The sequence below is a fragment of the Erithacus rubecula genome (assembly GCF_903797595.1).
Source record: "Erithacus rubecula genome assembly, chromosome: 3".
NCBI lineage: Eukaryota > Metazoa > Chordata > Aves > Passeriformes > Muscicapidae > Erithacus > Erithacus rubecula.
The window spans coordinates 48,438,946-48,457,191 of NC_136689.1; the positions used below are offsets into that span (position 1 = coordinate 48,438,946).

At 38.8% G+C, this 18,246-nt stretch overlaps 1 protein-coding gene across 2 annotated transcripts in view; it reads right to left on the minus strand.

Annotated features, from left to right (window-relative positions):
* FBXL2 (F-box and leucine rich repeat protein 2) overlaps positions 1 to 17,737 on the minus strand; it is a 47,447-nt gene extending 29,710 nt beyond the window's left edge. Inside the window, exons 1-2 of one of the 2 annotated variants that reach the window (XM_079300241.1) lie at positions 17,606 to 17,737; positions 4,559 to 4,620 (exon numbers count right to left, since the gene is read on the minus strand). In XM_079300241.1, coding sequence (XP_079156367.1) covers positions 4,559 to 4,620; positions 17,606 to 17,608 — 65 coding nt within the window. In that variant the 5' untranslated portion in view covers positions 17,609 to 17,737. The remainder of the gene's footprint in view (positions 1 to 4,558; positions 4,621 to 17,605) is intronic. The other variant, XM_079300242.1, reaches the window with a different exon arrangement.
* Between the last annotated feature and the right edge of the window lie 509 nt (positions 17,738 to 18,246).

The following is an 18,246-nucleotide window of genomic DNA, read 5'->3' on the forward strand; positions in this document are numbered from 1 at the left end:
TCATGAAAAATATAATCTCTTCAGTTGATAACCTGCATGAATAGTTTATATAATTGTATCAATTTGGCTCTAATTCTAAATAGTTAAACTGTAATTGTTTAGCAGACTACTACAGATGATTTTGAAGACTTGCAAAACACTCCAAAATCAAAATAAAAGACACACGTGCATTATAAAACTGGAATGTTTCCCTGAGACTGTCAAACATTAAACAGCCGTGTCAGCTATTCAGGGTGAAATATTTCCCTATTTAATTATACAGCTCCTTATAGTGGAGAAAATGAATCATATCCGAGATGGCAGATTGTTTTTTCCTTTCCCCTTCAAAACACATATATAGTTTTTCTGCTTACAAAGTTCTTACCAACCAAGAACTACTCCAGACAAAAGTTTCATGTTTTTCAGTTCTTTGACTCACTAGTTAGTACTCTGTATGCTAAGACACAGTAGCCAAATTTTACAGCAATTGTGGGCCATCCAAGTACCTAGCTAGGAAATACTCATGGTATTACAACAATTTCTCCAGTTTTATAATGCACATGCATCTTTTATTTTGATTTTAGTTTAACTAAATGTCCTGTATATTCGACTGATGCTTTCTCATAAGCACATAGGCTATGAAAAAAATAAATTTAAAAAAAAAAAAAAAGTTTAAATATCACAATTTATAATACCACCACACAATTCTTACTTAAACATCGTACAATTGAGCATTTATTCAACCTTTCACTTTTTGTAATATGTAATGGTAGAGGGGAAAGAGCATTCCTTGCCAACTGGCAAACTAATAGCACTGGAACAGCTAACACGGGTGACAACTTTTCCTTTAGCCTGTACACTACAAAAAACGTTTTTAGAAACAGACTATTTCTTTCACAGGTACATTTTTATTACCAATAAAAATGAATGTTCATAAACCAGAAAAAGTTACAAATTAAATATCTCCCTCTCTCTATTCAAGCTACACTACCAACCTCAAAGTATAACTGGCCCTCCAAACAAGTGTCTTCTTCAAAAGCACCACTGTCCATATTAATCAGATACCCTCTTCCTCCTCTGCCAAGTTATCTGACTCTACTAGAGAAAGAACAAATAATCATCCATTTCTTATCCTTTTAAATGAGTTTTGTGCCTGAGAAGCTGGGGTCTCAACCATTTACTTACAAGCATAGCAGATATTCTATAGACATAGAAAATCTGCAACAGACATGACACTGGCTTGAAAACCTTCTAAGTTTGGTTGTTACATTAGCAATAATAATAATTGCAATCATAGTAATAATAATGATGATTATGAACTGCAGTAAAAGGCCAAGGGATTACTTTGTTCAACTTTAAAGTATGCAAGTATAGCAACATTGTTCTATGAATAAATTTCAAAGTGGTTTTATTTCATAAGTCTACCATCAGGAAGTTTTTCAATTTTAGAGGAAAAAATTGGACTGACTGCCTATTATAGCCAGATTACATAAATTTAAATACTTCAAGCAAATGAGAACAACACCAATTCTGGCAACAGAAGAAACTGTGTTTACATTTAATTTCCAGATACTTGTAACAAGCTATTTATCACTTCATTTCCACAACACCAATAGGGTGTTTTTTAAAGAGGGCTGTAATGCTAACAGTTTTCATACATATCTGATACAACCAAGTAGCAAACTAAGTGGATTTGATGATGCTTTCAGTGGTATTTACTATTCAGTTCCAGCTCTCTAAGCAAAATGTTTCCACTGCAACTGGTTTACTCTTCCTTTAATTAAAAGGTAGACCGCATAGATAATAAAGGAAAAATAATTAGAATATTAATTACACCCAGTGCAGCAATACTGAAGCTCTCCTGTTATAACCATAAGGCAAGACAATTTGAAAACATGTTGCAGCATGAGCAGATACTGTTTCAGGAGTCAAAAAGGCATTCAGGCTCAGTCTTACAAAAGCCTTTACATGCAGGCTCATAAAACAGATTTCTCACTGATAAACCTTTAGACAGGCAGGTCTGTGCCCTGAAACTTCCTTTGATATCTCCATTATGCAGGGATGAACCCAGATGCATGTCCCTCTCGCTAATGTGCTCTGCCATTGGCCTTGTGAGTTTGTCCCTGCAGCAATACTACCTCAAATGGAGATTTGCACTTTAGGGTACCTCTCCCACACATCTCCTTCCACTCCATTTTTAAGCCCTGGTGATCGGCATAGTCTTGTGGGTATAATGAAATATGAAATGTATTCCTCTCTGGCAGAATAGACCCAGTCCCAGCATTCAGTATGACATCACCATGTTCTTTATGAAGAAAGCTGACAGCCCCAGTTCAGTTTCTCAGACCATCAACTCTTCTAGCTACATCTGCAACACTACTCTGGTAAATCACTGTGCAATTGCAAAAAGGACATACATACACAAAAAACAGTTGATTGGCTGAATCAGTTCCACATATGCTAGGCCCAGGATATTTTGCTTTTCCAGCCCCACGAAGCCTTTCAATCATGCAAAAGGCTTCTTTTGACTCTGCCATAACAGTGTAGTGACAGGGATTAGCTACACCACTTCCTCATTAGTCAAATCCAAGATAAGCCTGCACATCCTTCAAGTTGCTTTGTAAGAATATGAATATAAGAACAAACAGCTAAGCCACTGGTAGAGTCTAATTACTTAGAGCTGTTTCTGTGGGTTTTCTTTCTGCTCAATACTTTAAAATCAGAGAATCACAGAATGGGTCAGGTTGAAAGGTAACATAGAGGGTCATGCGGTCCAAACTCTGTTCAAACAGGGTCATCCTGGAGCACATGGTTCAGGATTGCATCCAGATGGGTCCTGAATATCTCCACTGAGGGAGGCTTCACCACCTCTCTGGGCAATCTGTTCAAGTGCACAGTCACCCACATAGTAAAGAAGTTCTTCCTCATATTCAAGTGGAACTTGCTGTGTTCCCATTTATGCCCATGGCATCTTGTCCTATTGCTAGGCACCACTGAGAAGCACCTGGATCCATCCTCTCGGCATCTTCCTTTCAGGTACAAATAAACGTTGATGAGGGCTCCTCTCAGTCATCTCTTCGTGATACTGAACAGGCCCAACTCCCTCAGCCTCTCTCTAAAGAAAGGTGTTCCAAAAGACATCCTTACTATCTCAGTGCATGATACTTTTCACTACCTAAACCATATAAACAAATTTTATTCAATTACACAAATGAGACACTTAGCATCCATAACAGTGAAAAAGACAGTCATTTCCACAAACTGGGGAGTCCTAATGCTTGAAAAGAAGTGTTGGCAGATCATGATTTTTAGCTGAGGAGGTAGCATCCTACATTGATTTTTATCTTGTGGTTCACGTGTGGCACTGAGTTCAACAAAGCAAAAGGTATGAGAATTCCTGTACAGGATATCATTCAGTGACTGTCTCTTTTAATTACATTTTCTAAACAGTTCCAAGATTCTAATTACAGTCTGACACCATACAGAATGTATCTCAACAAAAATGAAAAGTCTTTTAAAATTCAATCCCTTTAACAAGAGTCTGTTTTTTTAATACAATTGAGATAGCACTGTGATAGCCACAATGTTTTTAGGAGCATTTTCTTTGGGCACAAGATGCAAAATACCATTGAGACATTCTTCCACTTCCAATTAGATGGAAGCAGTGACATATACATAAGCTGAGCTAAACAATTCTTCAGTATATTGAGAAGAAAATCTCAATTTTAATAACACCATCACTAAAAACTGTAATTGCACCATCATAACCAAACATTTTTTCATTTTTTTCTTTCACCTTAAGGACTAGTCTGTAACAAATCCTCTCTTTAGGTACAGAAGAGGTTGCTGATCTGGTTCAGTTCCAGCTCTGCAGTGGCCACATCCAACCAAGCAATAGCTCCACATTTGACAGTTGGCTTATACTTTGCTTGAAATTAGCCTTCAATCATATGAGTGAAGACATCCACCAGTCATGGGCTGAACTTATTGATCTTGGTGTTCTAGGTAACTTTTGCAAAGACGATCTACTCACACACCAGCAAGCTGATAAAATTTATGAGTAACCCAACGACTACAATAAGAAATATCCCTCTGTTGGTTCTACCTTACAAAACACAGACTGGCAGTAATGGTAACTAAGGCAGAGTTTTTCATTGCAGTGACTTCTTTGGAAGCTCTGACATCGAATTTATATTTTATTTCGTTAGAATAAAGTTCATGGCACAGAGTGTGAGCTACATTAGAGAATTAGGCTCTTCAGACAGATATAAAACATTGACAGTGTGGAAGAGCTGACTACTTGGTACACCAAATTTTTGACATTTTATTTCTCTTCTTTTTCTGACATGCAAGTAAAAAATCACAACTAAATTACATCTTCCATTTTACAGCATAACTTGAACACATTAAAACAAATCAAGGCAATGAGCTCAAGAATTCCAAGAACTATATAATGTGTGTTGTTATTTATTTCAAGCGGATTTAAGGAAGAATGAATAGCACTTGATAGTCTGTAAGATACACGTAAACAACATACAATCCTCAGGTTTTTACTCCTTAAAATGTTATATAGAATTACCTCAACAGAAGTTCTTTGGGGAGTTTTTTGTTAATAAGGGCTTCATCATTATTTGAGAAAACCTAGAAACAGAAAGAAAAAACACTATTTAAAAACCGAGAAAAACATTTTAAAGCGGCTATTCGCCTTCTATTTAGGTGCTTAATTCTCTTAAATTACTGTTAATCTCAAGTTTTCACCATGTTAGTTGTCAAAACGATAAAATTATTTTCTCCAGTGCTAAGATTCAACCACACAAAAATTGTGGAGCAACTTAATAATCACGAAAAAGCACATTTAACACTGCACAAAGAAGTATTTTAAGCAGTAGTGAAACTTCAAGCAATAGCAAGACATATACAAACACACTGATTGCACAGTCCTAAAACTGTCCCATTACAAAAACCAAGCTGGACACTTTCCAGTTATTCAGGTCCCTCCTTTCACTGTCTACAGTGCTAATACTTGGCCCAGGTATGTGAATATGGATTGAATGTAACTATCTACAGAATTTAGTGCCACAGGCAGGGCAGTAACTGCTATATAAGCAAAGGATCAAGAAATGCTACAAGAAAAGCTGAAAATACCTTTCACCCAAACTTCATATCATTAATACATACTTTAAAAAAAAAAAAAAAAAAAAAAAAAAAAGAGGGTGAAAAAAAACACCCAAGGAAAAAATGCAGGCAATACTAAGTTTATACAATCAACAGCTAAACAGAAAGACTGAAACAAAGATGTTGACCAGATTTACAACTTTGTCTAAATATTTAGGTTTGAGAAATTTTACTAGAGGAACACAAGCAATAAACAAAAGAGAAGGTGAAATGGAATTTAAAGAATCATGGCAAAGACTGGAAGATGTCAAAGTCAAAAGCAATAATTTCCTGTGTAAAGAGAAGAGCTTCAGGGACTTCATTTTCTGTCCATAATACCAGAAACACAAGCTAGGAAGAAGGATCCAAAACAGATGAGTTTCTGAATGCTGAAAGGTAAATACAAAAATCACACAAAACATTAAAACAACTGGAAGGAATCTTCTCCCTTTATTAAGCTGTTCTTGACATAAGGGTATTACCCTTTGTTCATCCTACTATCCACACACATTGAATACTGGGAAACTATTTGCTTTGCTTCTTGTTTTAAAAAAGGAAAAAAGATCTACAAAAGCAAAGAAAGAAAAAAATAGTTGAATATAAGCTTGGGTCTGTCTTCATAAAGGAAGGGAGACAGCAAAAATTACAGAACTGGGAATTTTGAAAATATCTCCCTAAAAAATATTGTAAGATTTGAAGACTTAAACCTCCTTCTGGCTACTCCAAGAACCCTTTTTCTCTTCCAGTACATCTTTGATTTCAAGTTAACTGCATACTACTGTTCCAATTTTGACACAGATTTCTTCACCCATTACCTGTTCATGGCTATCCACACATCTAAAGACAATAAAGCTGTCAACTTTCAATGGGACTGACAAGTTTAATCAAGCTTCCTTTTCCAGCAACTCGAGCAGCACATTTATTCACACACTGGGGACTACAGATATTCAAAGCATAAAACAACCATGAATATGCATTTCAATAGGACAATTCTAGTTCCTTCGGAAGAGAGACATTTGCTTTAAGCAGTTCCACATGGCTGACCATAGGCTCAGCTTTGCTCTCCTGTTTTATATCCAATACCCATTGCTGTTGATATTTTCAGCCTTTAGGCTGAAATATGCCACATACATCAATAACATTTTTAGAACTGGCTGACTGCTTCTGACTTTGATAGAATGACCTATGAATTACCCACGTGTGCCATTTTTATATTATATGCTACTCAAAGCTTGCAGCTCGTGGCTTGAAAACAATAGCATATATTGGGATTTTTTTTTTTTTTTTTTTAGTAACAGTCTGTATGCTTAATTGTGTTTACAGCAGAACTCATTCAGAAAAAAAAGGGGCATATATACTATCATCATAGAAGCTAGGATCACTAAAGAGACAAGTAAGGAAATATTCCTGTGCATTGCAGGTTAGGAACATAAACCACGAAAAGATGTCACCTCTATCAGAGCACACAAAGTCTGTGTATAGACTGCAGCTGCAGTATAGTCTCTGTATTATCTGCAGCTATTATTCTAATGCCTCAAAAGTTACATCATCTAGCAGACACATAAGTATCAGCATGTATTTTTAAATAAAGCTACTTTGCAGACTGCTACTAGTTTACATGTGTGCTATATAATGCCTATATATAAAAAAAATTAATTATCCTTTTTATTTACCCCACAGATTCTCAAGTAGACAGTAACATGGAGATATATACAGAGAGATACATATATGCTCACTGTATAAGGATAACACAGGATTTGAATTAGTAAGGTATGAGGCAAGTTACTCTAAAGCCTTGAGTACTGTAGCTCTTTTTGTTAAACAGTATTTCCAACTACTCATCAAAAATCTGATCTCACTACAAATCATAGCACATAGCATTCTCCCACTGAGGCCAAGCTGAAAAGCTAAACCTGCAACCAAACCAGCAACTCTTAGGAAAAAGGTTTATAATCTTTATGCTAAAATAATCCAACGTTAAAGTTGGATGGACAAACTATTTTGAATACATGACAGCTTATCTGACCAATATGGTTAATTTAGGAATCACAATTAAAACTGGAAAAAATGCAGCTTTTACTACATACTATATGAAGCATGTGACCTGCCCAGCCACACAAAGTACCATGCCTGTACAGCAGCCACAGATGAGGCCACAAACACATTCAAAGCTGATTTCCCTCAAGCAGTAACTTTTGTGTGTTCTTGTATGCATTAGCAGCAGTTCTCATATAGTAACATATTATTATAATGGAGTAAGCACATCTAGAAAAATGAAAGTGTCTCTTTATAGTACTCTTTTATCCTGTGAAAGTTTACTAACCTCTAGAGCCATATTGCATTTGCATCTCAGAGAAAGAGAGGGGCTGCTTTAAAGGCTCCTCAGTAGTTTTCCCCCCTAACAGAGAACAGACACAGAACAACTGGAGTAGTCAGTTTCTAGATAAACATTTATAACATGATTTCAAATGTACGAAGGCAGAGAAAGAAGACAGAAGGTGCAAACAGGACAAAACAGTTTCTGATAATTTAAAACCTTCATTAATGAAGCAAGAACCCTAGTATATTCATGTATTGTTCTTTTTATTTTTTACCTAATTTTTATTACATAAGCTCTAGTTTTCTGTTTCTATTCATAAAAAAAATACACTAAAAACATTCAGTCAAGAAAGTGTTTGATCACTGTATGAAAAAATATGAATTTTTTTCTTTACTTAGAGATTGTGCTGACAATGACTTGCCCTCAGAACACCTGTACACAGTAATCCAAAATAATAATTAAGAATAGCTGGAATGCAGAAAGAATATTTCTCCTCTCTTTGCTTTTGCATTTGGAAGCAAGTTTGACTGCATTAATGATAGGATATCTCAAACTCTACAACAGTATGCACGAGGAAAAAGAATGCAACTGAATATATGTAATAAACATTACTCTAAAACCATTTTTAAATTTCCTGTAAACACAAGAAGAGATACAGAAGATCTCTTCACTCTTAAAAGAATTGCAACAACAAATAACACAAAACAAAATCCACAAGAGAAAACTCCTTATTACTTCAATATTGAGCCATTTCTTACATGGCTTAACTGACTTCACTTGGTAATATCTTCACTTTACTTTTGGAAGAGTGGTTATGAGCTAAAATGGGAGTACTTTCTTTTAAAATTACCTGATACTTTCTTACATTAAATTTCTTTAGCGAATACATTTAAAAAAAAAAATCTCTTTATTATATAAACAAAGCATCCATTGTGTAAATCTGTGAAACCCAAAAGGATAATCTCTTCATTTTAATTCCCCTTTCATATTATTAAACATACTAATTGCCTCTAGTCCTAGAGCATAACTTCTTGGTACATCACACTTAGCTTGCCACCATTGAAAGCAGAACATTAACCTCTTCTGGTATAACAGCTAGCAATAAACGTCTTCTGTTTTCACCAGAATTAACGAGGTGAAGACATCTTTTCTGATAGAGTTATTTCAAGATCAAAATAAGGTTATACTACGAATTCTGGTGATAGTCCTTATATTTTTTTAAGCATGCAATTTCAGTTGTCATTCAGTCCTCTATTGAAAAGGACTATTTTCTTAACAGATGAAACAGTTTTGGTAGCAGCTCATCCATTATGGCTCAGTTCCACTGAGAAATTTATGCATCTAATTTCCACTGAAATCAGAATAAGGACTTTCAACCTGTCAACTTTTCGTATCAGAAGTTATTAAAAGCCCAGACTCTCAAAAATAGCCTTGCTTAGTAGCATGCTAAAGGAATTATGGGGGAAAGTAGGTTGGAGGAAGATGTAGTTGAGAGACTCTAAAGAGCACCAGCAAAAGGCATATGTACTGAAAACAAGGTTGAAGTTTTTATCAATTCAGGAAAAAAAAAAAAACAGCATTGGGCCATTTTCACCACAGGAGACAGTAGACTGGAATTAAATCCATGTATTTCCTTCCCTTCTATGGTTGACACAGCACATGGTAACACCAAATTTTAAAGGAAAATTCTGAGAAAATATAGTTTTATTCAGTAGCTTGATGTGCAGATTTTTGTTGCCAAACAAAACTCAGCAGCTTGCTGCCTATCTCTCCTCCTCAGCAGACACCTAATTGCTGCCTGTGCAATTTTTTTTTTTGCCAAGGTATTGAAAGCACCTAGGGCTATAGTGGTCAGAAAGCCACCAAATTGTCTTTGCTACCCAGAGTAGCTCACAAGCAAACTAAAGTAATGAATGGCATCTTAAAAAGCTCTCTAAATACACCACAAAAATGAAGGAGGAAGAAGAGGTAAAACCTAAATTACCATAAATTTCAGATTGTCCCATGTTACACTCTAGTGTAAGTGTATAAAACTCTCTAATGCTCAGGGAATTGCTGCTACTAGGGCTTCCTTCAGAAATGTACAATCAATGCATCAGACAGGCAGAATCATTTAACACCACACAAGTGGCAAACAGAGCCGTATCCAGCCAACAAAAGGAGCATTAGACAGGATATACATTGCCAACAGAACTGAAATAAGTGATATTGAAGACATAACAGCTGATGACACAGGACTGCTGCTAAACTAGAACCCATGGTAAAGCTTTCTGTATAATCAATAAACATTATAACACACCAAACTGAACCTTGAAACGCAATCCCATCTTGAACCAAGCTTGTCTACAGCACAGACAGGTGGGAAAAATCTTTTATTTCAACACACAGACATTGTCTGCCCTGCAGGCTCTTGCTCCTGTGCTCCAGCTGTTCACCCTGCTCTGGCGCAGGCTTTGCCTTTGCGCATTTTAAAATCCAGCTTTCCTGGCCTGCTTCTTCCCTTTGGACACACACTGCTAGAGCCCATGGCCTTTTGTAGCCTCACAGCTTCCTCCTTGCTGCCAGACACCCTCTGGATCTTCTGCACTGGTCTTTCCTTGGGGTACTTTGTCTTCTAACACTGTGATGACAAATGGACTGAACAAAAGCAACATCTTCTATCAAATACTTTGGTTCTTATTGTGCTGCTCATCTTGAAGAGTTAAAGCTCACCTTCAGAGAAGATCAAATGCACCTGAGCACACCTCTGTTTTTCCTTAATGCCTTCCAATGACCTAAGGCTGCTTATAAGGGCCATAATGCTTTTAAAATCTCTCCAGAGTAAGTGCTGTTTAACATAATAAAATCTGCCACATAGAAGCAGCTGGCCACACTGACCACTTTGCTGTTTGATTCTCTTCCAGAAGAGCCTTCATTCTTGTTTTGCCAGCACTGGTATTCATATACCACCTCATTCACACTTCACTGGAGGGCATCAGCCTGGCTCTGAAAGGGCCTGTTTCTACTGGATGACAGAACAAGGTCATTGGTGAACTTCAGAGCTGATGCCACAGCTGCACAACTCAACTCAAGGTCTCTGGCTGTTCCAACTCAAGTGCCTCCCAATGCAGAGAGGTGCTTGGAGGTTGCTTTTCCTTCTGTCTCAGGCACACCAGCCCATCCTCAGTTGCTCAAACAGTTCTCATGGCCCTTTCCTGTGTGTTTTTCTGAAGGGCAGTCATCTATTACCAACAACATATTTGGAAATCATCACTCAAGCCTTTTAGAGTACAGCTTGATTCCTACAAGCAGCCAGGGTATTAAGGTCTAACAGGCTAACCTGACCTGTCAATTGAAATGCCTAAACCCTAATGCAAGACTCGGCCTTGTCTCCTACTAAGTCACCAAAGAGCCAGCAATCTCTGATTCCAGTGTGATAGCTCCTATTTTTGCTTGTTAAAAAGTGGAAATCCAATGGTTTACAGAATTAGCGACTGACCTAATTACTTGCAAGCCTAAAATTCTGTTGAAAGATAACATTTTATCAATACTTGCTCTCAGGTGTTTGGTAGCCAGCATGGCAGAAAACTACATCAAATCCAATACCTCACTAAAATAAAGAGGAATTACATTATTATTGACAAAAAAGGTTTGCAAGCTTTGCTTTTCCTATGCACTCTTAGATAGGAGCTACATGGAAGACTAACCCATCATTCAGGTGCACCCAACCCTCATTTGCCTTTCAAGGCATCATGTTCTAACTACTATCAGAGATGGCAGAACAAACCTAAACCACAGAGAAAAAGAAACTATTCCTTACCTAATCTTCCATGACTAGAAACTAGTTCAGATTGGGAAAGAAAAATAAATAAAATAAAAATCCAATAACTACCATTTCAACACTAAGAAATCTGGGAAAAGCTGTTAATTGTATCCCCATATATTCTTTAAACATATGCAAAGAGCTGAAAAAACAGGTATGACAAAATTTTATCCTCATCATCTGAAAGTCATATACTGATTGGCAAATCTTTCCTTCAATTTGATTTCTCTTAAAAAATTAATGACTGAACATTTCCTTTTTCAGGTAATTATCCATTACCTGATGCATTTAGACATCATTACTAAAAAAACTAAATTAAAATAAAGCATTTAATTAGCAGTCCAATCTATAAAGTACTTTGAAGATGAATATGTGGAAACCCATATCAATATCTTTATGGGCTTGGAGAGCAACAGACCCATTAACTCATGGGTGAATTTCAGAAATTTCTCAAAGGCATTCAGAACATGGTATGGTTCTGAACAAAATCAGTCCAAAAAAAAAGTTAGTGTCCATTCATTTCAATGTAACAATATTTGCTTAGGGATAGCCATGTAGTGTCAGCCATCCAAATTTAATCCACATCACAGATTCAGAGCACTTAGGAGAACATCTATCAAAACTCTGAAACCCACTTCTGCATATAGCTGTTTTTACTGACATACATATGGCTAAGTTTTATTCCCAGCCTTCAATATCAGCACACAAACTAACAGGCTGATGGCACGACAAGAGAGACATGAAATCCTTCTATGGTGTTCACAAAGAGATTCTTCTGCAAGTCCATTTCCCCAGGAGTTGGCACATTCTAATTTGAACTGACAGAGTCCTCCCTCCAGTCACGCAATCCCATACCCAAAAATGCAGTTCTTCTTATTGTACTTAGCTCAAACTGCAAATAAAATCACAGTTTAAGTAACTGCTTGTTCTAAGCACCTGTGAAACAGAAATTTTGAGTACTAATCCTCCCCCTTCATAACTGCTCTTCAAAAACACATTTGAGACACAAAAGGTATGGTTTATTACAAGAATGACTCTATAGTTTCTACAAAGCCATTTCAAAACAGTGCTTGATCTGCCTCATAAACACTATGCCAGAACTGAAGTTTTTCCTAATATTGAGCATGAAATCTTTATTATGAAGGGTATATAGTCTCTGCAAGGCAATTCTCACTAGAAAACAAACAAGAAAAAAACAAGAAAAATTCTGCTTTGTGGCTACATACAACATATATGTAGTTCATAATTAATAGAAGCTGCTATACATGTAATGCATTATTAATAAAGGTTTTCAATTATAAGAGATAAAGTTAGATACCTCTTCATGGTTACAAGCAGTAATTACCTTTGACTACAAAGGAAATAGCATCATAGTAGCATTTCCAAAACATCTTTTTCAAACTGTTACAAGAAAGGTAATAGGTTGAGACTGAGAAAGAAACTGGACATTTAGTATTTGCCAAAATGCATGCTTCTTGAATTTCTGCAGAAATAAAATTCTCTTGATACTTTCATTCCAGAAAAAGTTCTGAAAATAGTCTATAATCTACAAGCACACTTAGACATTTTGCCCCTTAGTATTTATATAACTACCACATAACATCAAGCTATGATATGGGAATGCCTTTTCTCTGTGAAGCTCTGACCTCAATTTCAACCTCTCAAGACAGATAAGCTTGACATACTGGTAGAGTTTCACATTTATGCAGATTTGATTATGTCCTTGTCTCCTTGATTTCAATTTACAGAACATACTGGGTAACCAGTTGAACAGGAATCTAATCCAATGAAACCCAAAGTTACTGTTTCCTTCTGCCTACCAAAGAGAACTCAGGAAAAGAGTGGAATAGAAAAAGAAGCGTATAACAAGAATTAAGGCAAATATTTTGAGTGCTGCAGTTTGATAGCAAATACTGAGTACTTTTTTGTGGGCTACACAGCAAGTGTTCATAGTTTCAAACAGTCATAAATGTGCAAGTCCAGAAATGGGCAAATTTCCAGTCCTCCTCTAGTAGTGGCTCCTCCAACACAAAAATAAAAATCCAGGGGGAACCCCTTTAGAAATTGGCTGTAGTTGATTTTGTCAGCTGAGGTGCCCTTGCATCAACTATTGCTGCATTTTCATTGCCTCCCTGTACCAAACAGAAATTATTTTAATCCATTTAAACATGCAAATTCATGCTGTGGGTTTTGTTTGGATGGGTTTTGTTCTGTTTTGGTTTTGGGGGATAGGGGCAGATGCGTAAGAGGGAAGTCATTCAAGACAGCAAAAAATTAAGCATTTACAGATCCTGTGCTTACTTTTCCTTGACCAGGTAAATAACAAATCCCTCCGTAAGTATCAAACACTCAAATGTAAGTTGCAAAAACCTAATTTCAAAACACTTGAGAAAGATACTTTCCTTTGACCACTCAGCTAACTTTGAGACTCTACAGAGACATACTGAAATAGAATCTAAGGCAGCTTCCACCAGAAAATCATTCACAGGGACTGCAGTCGCATTATAATTAATTTTTTCACAAAAATAATACATTTTGTTTCACACAGTCTTTTAGAATTGCACTATATACACAGATTTTCAGACATTTATAGTACAGTACATTTTTTGAAAAACTAGGCTAAGAAAAATGTTTGATCTTTAGAAACCATTTGTTCTTCAGTCTCAAGAACAATTAGTTTAAGCTTTGAGAGACATGTAAGTAATTTCTTGATCCTGAAAAAAAACTGAATTGACAGATGAGATACCAGTATGTAGCATATTTTATGTTCATTATACACTTTTAACGCCTCATGTATAAGTTTTTTTCATTTTTAAGAATGCAAATCTGATTTTCACCATATAGAAGTTATTCTGTGTTTACAATCTGCCTTCTCAGAAGCTTTACAAAGAATGAGAATGTTCCACTCTGCATTAAAAGTTCAAGTAGGAAAGTAGTTTTGTAAAAGCTCAAGGGAACAGGTGGACTCAAGCCCTATCCCATTATCATCAAGTCACCCAAAATACACAGGTCCAGTACAATGAGAAATTTTAACATTCTTGCATTGTTCTACAGCACATGGAAGAGTTAAAACAAAAAAAAAACCAAAAAAAAAAAAAAAAAAAAAACCAAACAAAAACACACAGAAAAAAACCCAAAAAAACCAAACCAACCAACCAACAGCAACAAAGCCAAAACCAAACAAAACAACAAACAAAAAAAAAACCCACCACAAAGTAAAAGCAGAAATCTATGGAGAATATGGATCGTCTTCCTAAAAAGACTATTAGAAAGAATGCAAGTGGATGTTGTGGCTATTGTCTAAACTAGCTTGAGGGAGAACTTGGTGTCACAGTTTCATCTGGTTTTGTCCTACTTAATGTATCTCACTTATTTGCATTTCTAATTTAGTAGAAAGACTACCAGAATTACCAGATGATAACAATTTACATGAAATTAATGCAGTTATTCTGACTTCCAAATGACAAAACAGCTGAAGTACTGTCAATGTGTAGCCTTCTCCTGGGATTGAGATCAATACTGTCACAGTGCCAAGACCAGTATTACTTTTCTTCACCTACCTAAAAATAGTTGCCATGCTTCACTGAAAACCTGACTTATTTTCAACCTTCCACACCTGCTAGCCCCATGTTACCCCTCATTTTAACTAGGATGACTAAATATTCTAGTCTGTTGTCAAAACAAGCAAGCAGTAAGCTAATAGTCCTGATTTTTAAGAACATTGATATTCTCTGTACTAAAAGGTCTGGTGTTAATTGCTCAAAACTAATTCTATGAAGCTATGAAGAATTAAGAAAGAAAGAACAACCTGAATAGGCTTAACCCTATAAGACAGAAAAATTCAAGTATAAGTGTGCATTGAATAAAATATCTGAAAAATACTAAAATAATAACAAAAACGGAGGCAAAAGCTTAACAGTTGTCAAGTGCAACTAAGAAGCTGCCCAGTACAGGAATCTGCACAGCAGATGGATTAATTTCTGAGATTTGGCCTGTGCAATTACAGCACCAATGCCATTTTGCAGATTCAGCTGAGTTTAGACTACTAAAGGTATCTCATTGGTAATGTCAAAACAGACCACAAAGAAAACCTCCATGCCTGGAGTTCAGTAAATGGAAAATATCTACTTACAGAATAATAGAATCATTAAGAATGAAAAACATCTCCAAGATTGATTCCAGCCTCTGTCTGAACACCACCACATTGTCAATTAAACCACAGCTCCAAGTGATACATCCAGTAGTTTCCTGAACACCTCCAGAGATGGTGACTCTGCCATCTCCCTGGGCAGCCCCTTTCAATGCTTAACAACCCTTTCACTGAAGAAATTTTTCCTAATATCCAACCTGAACATCCCGTGGTGCAGTTTATAAACATTTGGTTAGTTGTTTTTCAGTCTGTATCTTAAATTTAGAGCATAAGATAAATCCATTTTATTCAACTGACTTAAGATACTGCATCTTCTCTGATGGAATATTAATGTGATGCAGAACATGTCACTAAGTGACATCACAACCAGTCCACCTATGCTACATCATCCACTGAGGTTTACTTCTCCTTGTAGCAACAGATACATCCTAAAATCTATGCAAAGCAAATTCAAACTGACTCTGCACAGAAACATACTGCAATCATGCACAGTCTATCCATACTTTTACTCCACCTCACATTTTAGTTTTCAAGGTTGCTTTGTTTGGGTTCAGAACATGCAGGCTAGAATTGGGAAGGAACAGAAGGTAACATGTAAGGGAAGAAAGAGAGAGCACATGAACAAGCCTTCATGCAAAGGAAGAAAAGTTGCAACACCACAGGAATATAGTTCTTCCCTTTGTGAGCCTGAGCACTCCCTCCACTTCCCCAGAACTTGATACAGAAAACCTACTATCATTACGCACAAAGTGACTTCTGCCTTCAAACACTGTGTACTTCCCCATATGGGAAAGGCCAGCAACTGTGCCTTCTTGCTGCATCTATCACTGTAACTGTGAAGCAGTAAGGCATCAGACAATTAAGCTGTAATTGAAAACAGGGCTCAAACCAATCATCTTCCCAAACATGCTGTGCCTGTCCCTACACACTCCCCCTTACATGCCTTGCCATCTTCCTTCCACAAACATATGATGCATCTCTGCCCTGCCACTCGTGGCATACACATACTGTGTCACATCCCCACATCTTTCCCCACAGAGCAAACCAAAGCCTCTCTTCCTTCTCTGCTGCAAGCCTCCACACATGTGCTCCATGTCGTGCCATCCCCACATACAGGTGAAACAAACCTTGTGCCTACCACGCTCACCCCACAAATCTATTATAAATGCATGGGTGCACACACATCACATCACAGCTATGCATGCTCACATACACAAGCCACTGCTGCTCTATGCACACAAAATACTATACCCTGTATCTGCTATGCACATATAGGACTACAGACAATCCTTGCCACACCCATAGCATACATGCCTTTAAAAATATCCAGAGATTATGCCACACTCAATATTCACTAAATATACACAGGCACAAACCCATACCAGACAGCAGCAGGCAGACACAACTACATACATACGATGCCATGTCATGGCCCTGAATACAATTTCACATCTCTGCTTCAACACAAACACACCATACCCGAAAGCCAAATCACAGCAGACATACACAGGGCCATAGCATTACGCTCATGTGCTATCGTATATCTGCTATCTACACACATCCCAGGCCACACCCTGGCTCACGGCACATGCATAAGGATACAGCACAGCGCCCAAACCCAGCATCCCGCGCATCCACAGGGTGACAACCCTGCCCTGTGAACCGACACATGCCATGGCTTTTCCTCTCGACTTTATAAGGGGGACGACACACCGTCATTCACCATTCCATCATTCCCCAGCCGGCTTACACATCCATATAAACAGACCATCCCTCCTGTGTTGTCCAGGCAGAAAACACACCTGGCCCGCGTCACACGCCAGGCAGAGCCCTGCCATGGCTGCTCCGGCGTTACACGGGGGAAGGAGGAGGCAAAGGCGCCCGTCACACCTCACCACACACACGCAGGCATGTGCTACAGGGAGGGACAGCGCGGCCCCACCTGCTTTGGGCAGGCACGCAGACAGACAGAGGGGCAGACAGACACTCTCTTTCCCTTCGCCTACAGCGTGGGCGGGCGCAGCCCCGCGCCGGGCCGCACGCCCAGCCCCGCATCCGCACCGCCCGCGCCCCGCGCTCCCCCGCCCGCCACCCTCGCCTCGGCTGAGCCGCACGGCCCGGCCAACACTCGCTCCGCGCCCCGGGCGGCCAGGCCAGCCCGCTGCGGCCGGGCAGCGGTGCCGTGTCGCGGGCTCCTCACCATGGCAGAGGCGCGGCGGCGGCGAACCCGGTTGTCCCGGCGACGAGGAGCCCCGAGGAGGGCACCAGGTGCCCCCGCCGCCGCCGCCGCCGCTGCCGCTGCCGACGGAGCCGAGGCGGGGCCGCCGTGCGGCCGCGTGACCGGCACCGCCCCTGCGCCGTGGGGCCGGCCCACCCCGCACCGCCTCCCGGGAAGGCGCGCAGTGGGAGCGGGGCTGCGGGCGTCTCGGAGGCCGGGGCAGCTGCCGCCCTCCGGGAGTCTGCCGGGTGCTGCCAGTGCCGCTGTGGCCGCCTCTTGCGCTCCCGTCGGCAGCCTGGGGTTGGATTTGTATTGGGCACGGTGACCTCCTGGAGGCACAGAATCATGGAATCGTGAAGGCTGGAAGGGACCTTAAAGGTCATGAGGTCCAACCATCAACCCAGCACTACCACTTTAGCCTATAAAACCACTAAACTACATACCCAGCGCCAGATTCAGACACCAGGGATGGGGACACCACCCTCTCTCTGGGCAGCCTATTCCAATGCCTGACCCCATTAACAGTGAATTTCTTATTTTCTAATATCTAGTCTAAATTTCCCTAGTCTCAGCTTCAGGCCATGACATCTCACTGCAAGGAGGTTGAAGAGCCCAACTCCAAT